The sequence below is a fragment of the Amphichorda felina genome (genome assembly GCF_050947745.1).
Source record: "Amphichorda felina strain 45539 chromosome Unknown scaffold_8, whole genome shotgun sequence".
NCBI lineage: Eukaryota > Fungi > Ascomycota > Sordariomycetes > Hypocreales > Bionectriaceae > Amphichorda > Amphichorda felina.
Genome location: NW_028145042.1, coordinates 1,220,635 through 1,223,732, shown reverse-complemented (window position 1 = coordinate 1,223,732; position 3,098 = coordinate 1,220,635). Strand labels below are relative to the sequence as shown.

The following is a 3,098-nucleotide window of genomic DNA, read 5'->3' as shown; positions in this document are numbered from 1 at the left end:
CTCTAGGGTTTACCCCTTGTTTTTAGGAGCCAGGAGCCTTATGTTAGCATCAGATGTTTTTTTTTTGTTTGGAAGGGGGGAATACTACAACAAGTCAAGAGGGATAACCCCCGGAGAAATGGGGGGGCTTGAAACAGCGCTCGCTGTACTACGGAACGATGATTTTTGCGGGCAGTTCAAACGATAGGGGGTATCGTAAGACCAGTGGCATCATATATTCTTGCCCCATATCATTGCAACTTCCGCTATGCTTTAAAAGGCCTCCCAAGCTCCAACCTGGACTGGGGAATCACTGAAAATCTCGCCTTCCATGGCATAATGGCCATTGTGCTGCCCCATACTCTCCACCACCAGCCACATACCCTCGGTGCGCACTCGCTCGGGCTCAATGTCAAACTCGGGCGTGCGGAGAGTGACTGCAGAGTCGCGGAATTCGTTGTTCCCCGATACAGCCAAGGTCACTCGGTCTGGGCCCCAGCCATGGACAATGGACAGGCGGATGAAGAGGGTTCTGTTATGCCAATCGGATAAACTGTGTGTCTGGCCTGAAACGGTAGCCCTCGTGAGCCAGTTCGCGCTTATAGGAGCACGCATTCCTTCTATCTTTCCAGACAGGGTGAAGGGGGTTAACGGGGTACGTAAGCGCCCGGCAGCATCTGCAGGGATGGGATCAATCGTGATGGGTACCATGGAGGTGATTCTAAGGCCGAAAGAAGCTATCTGACCAGCTTCGAATGTAGAACAAACGATGGTGTACTCCCCCGGGTCGACTAGAGGCATGTCCGCGATGGCGCATCCGCGACGATATTCGCCAGAAGATGTGACCAAGTCCTTCACCCCGACGGAGGAAACCCGTTTGCCGTGACCCCAAACCAGGTCAACGTGGATATGTACCTCACGGCCATCAGTAGACAGAAGTATAGACAAGGGCGTCGCTTCGGGTATCGAGAGGCGGTATTGCGGGTTTGAGAAGTATGCTGGGCATGCAGAATTGCCTCCTGCAGTGCGCCGGTTCCAGGCACCGAGTTCTTCTGCGCAGTACGCCATCGGTTCCACGGCTTCTTGGACTTGGACCGGAGCGTGAGAGAATACCGACAATGTAAAGGTGTATTTGCTCAAGGGAAACTCGTGCTGATCGAGCACAACGGTGTAGCATTTGCCCGCTGTAGTGTCTAGGCGAGCGAGGGTCTGCGGCGAGTCGACATAGGGCCCACGGTACGTCTCTTCGCCAGTGACCTGGACACGGTTGCCCCCCGAGTCAAAAACTAGAATGCTCATGAATCCAAGTTGACGAGCGGCTGCTGCCATAGACTCTGTTCGTCTCCGCACGATCTCGAGCTCTGCATCTTGAAAATGTCGGCTAACAAGCATCCAAAGCAGTCCTCCACTTGGGGCAACAACGGAAAACTGCGGGTTGCATGCCAAAGTCGCCCTCAGGTGCGGCGGCGGCATCTCCCAAGTAAAGTGGCGATGTTGCCGATGTGGAAAGAGATCTCGGTTCCAGTTGAGGTACATAGACTCGAAGTTCTGTGCCACGTCCTCAAGTGTCACCCAAAGGGCTCCAGAAATACGACCTTCGGTGCCAGCATCGATATATTCGGAATCCCGAGCCGTTGAGGATCCTGGGTAGGATTTCTGGGCCGTCGACTGCCAACCTCCCGTCCAAACGGGACCATTGCACCAGGGGTTCTTTACCAGCATCAAGCGGAGACCCTCTTCGTCTCGAAGACCCTGGACGGCGTAATCATGTTCACCCACCAGGCCGGTGGCTTCCTCTTCCTCGGGAGAGATGCAGCCAGTACCTATTGTGATCACGACGTCCTCTGAGTCATGGGCCCCTTTGATCCTATCCCAAACTTGATTTATATCGAGATCTTCTCTATTATCTCAAGACATTAGTCACCCGCTGCCCGGCCGTGAGACGCAGTTGCAGGGTACATAAATTGGCAATGCCGGGGAAATAGAATCATTGTTTAACTAGTAGCCGGAAGACGAGGGAGAGAAAACATAGTTGCATACCTCTGAAGGAAGACTTGCTCTGGGATCCATCCCGTTAACACCCAGAGGTCTGTCCCCGAATTGCTCCCCGGAAAATCGTAGCCTCCACGGACTTTTAGGTAGGCTTTCTCCAGCAATGCAGGCCATAGAAGTCTTTCATTCGTTCGATCTACGACGAAAAGCGTACGTTCCGTCAATGAAGCCGGAAGTCTGTCGTCCACGACGACTTTCCTTGAGCACCCGTTGAAATTGAGTCGCATAATGTACTTTCCGGAGGCAGAATACGCCGGCTGGCCCCGGACGTGATTGAACGGATAGAATATGGAAGAGAGTATCTAATAGAGTTTCCGGTTATGGGTATGTTCGTTGAGGAAGGGGTCGTCTTTAGTGCCTACCGAACGCTTCCCAATCAGAATATTAATGGCCGCGGATAGACCCGCTACCACAGAGCAATCGGTCGTCACATCCTGTACGAGGTCACATGTCTCCATCCGGATGCTGAAGAACGCGCGCTCGAGGTCCACATCTGCGTTCGCAGTTTCGTCGGCTCGGGGCCCTAGCCCATGAATGAGCTCTGCCGGGCGTTGCCAACCCGCAAATGTCCCTGTCTGGGTTGGGGAGAGAGTAAAGATGGCGTCGTCCCTGACCGACAACACACGATGAGTTCTGTTGTCACTCTGATGTACCAAATGTCGGCACTTACAAAAATAACCCTCCGCTTGGGGAATACTGGAACTCGGTCTCGTTGGGTTCACTGTCCCACGGGGGAAAGCTGTTGCCGTGAAGTCGTGAAGCGTCCCTCAGGATCACTTCCTCGGGGGATAGTTTAGGGATCAGTTTGGACTTGAGCCGCTCCGCATACCCAATCAGTTCCTGGCATTTTCGACGCAGGCGTGTGCCCTCGGCCTTTGTGGAGGCTTTGGCGGCGGCGCTCATATAGAGCTCAGCAGCACGGATAGCATTGTCGAGGGCTTCTTGGTCGTTGGACTGGGCAACCAGGGCCTCCGCAGCCTATAGAGAGCAAGTCAATTTGGCTGCGTGCCAGATGAAAGCAGGGATGGCTGGGTAGGCAGAGGGCTCACCTTGGCTCTCCTCTCCAT

General features: G+C 54.0%; 1 protein-coding gene across 1 annotated transcript; it reads right to left on the bottom strand.

The window, feature by feature from the left end:
• Nucleotides 1-252: 252 nt before the first annotated feature.
• RIM13 (uncharacterized protein) lies at nucleotides 253-3,098 on the bottom strand (the record flags this gene model as incomplete). The annotated part of the gene is made up of 6 exons (XM_083197406.1): nucleotides 253-511; nucleotides 1,097-1,802; nucleotides 2,020-2,038; nucleotides 2,394-2,640; nucleotides 2,702-3,009; nucleotides 3,081-3,098. The coding sequence occupies 6 exons, from the start codon at nucleotides 3,096-3,098 to the stop codon at nucleotides 253-255; spliced, it is 1,557 nt and encodes a 518-aa protein (XP_083046874.1).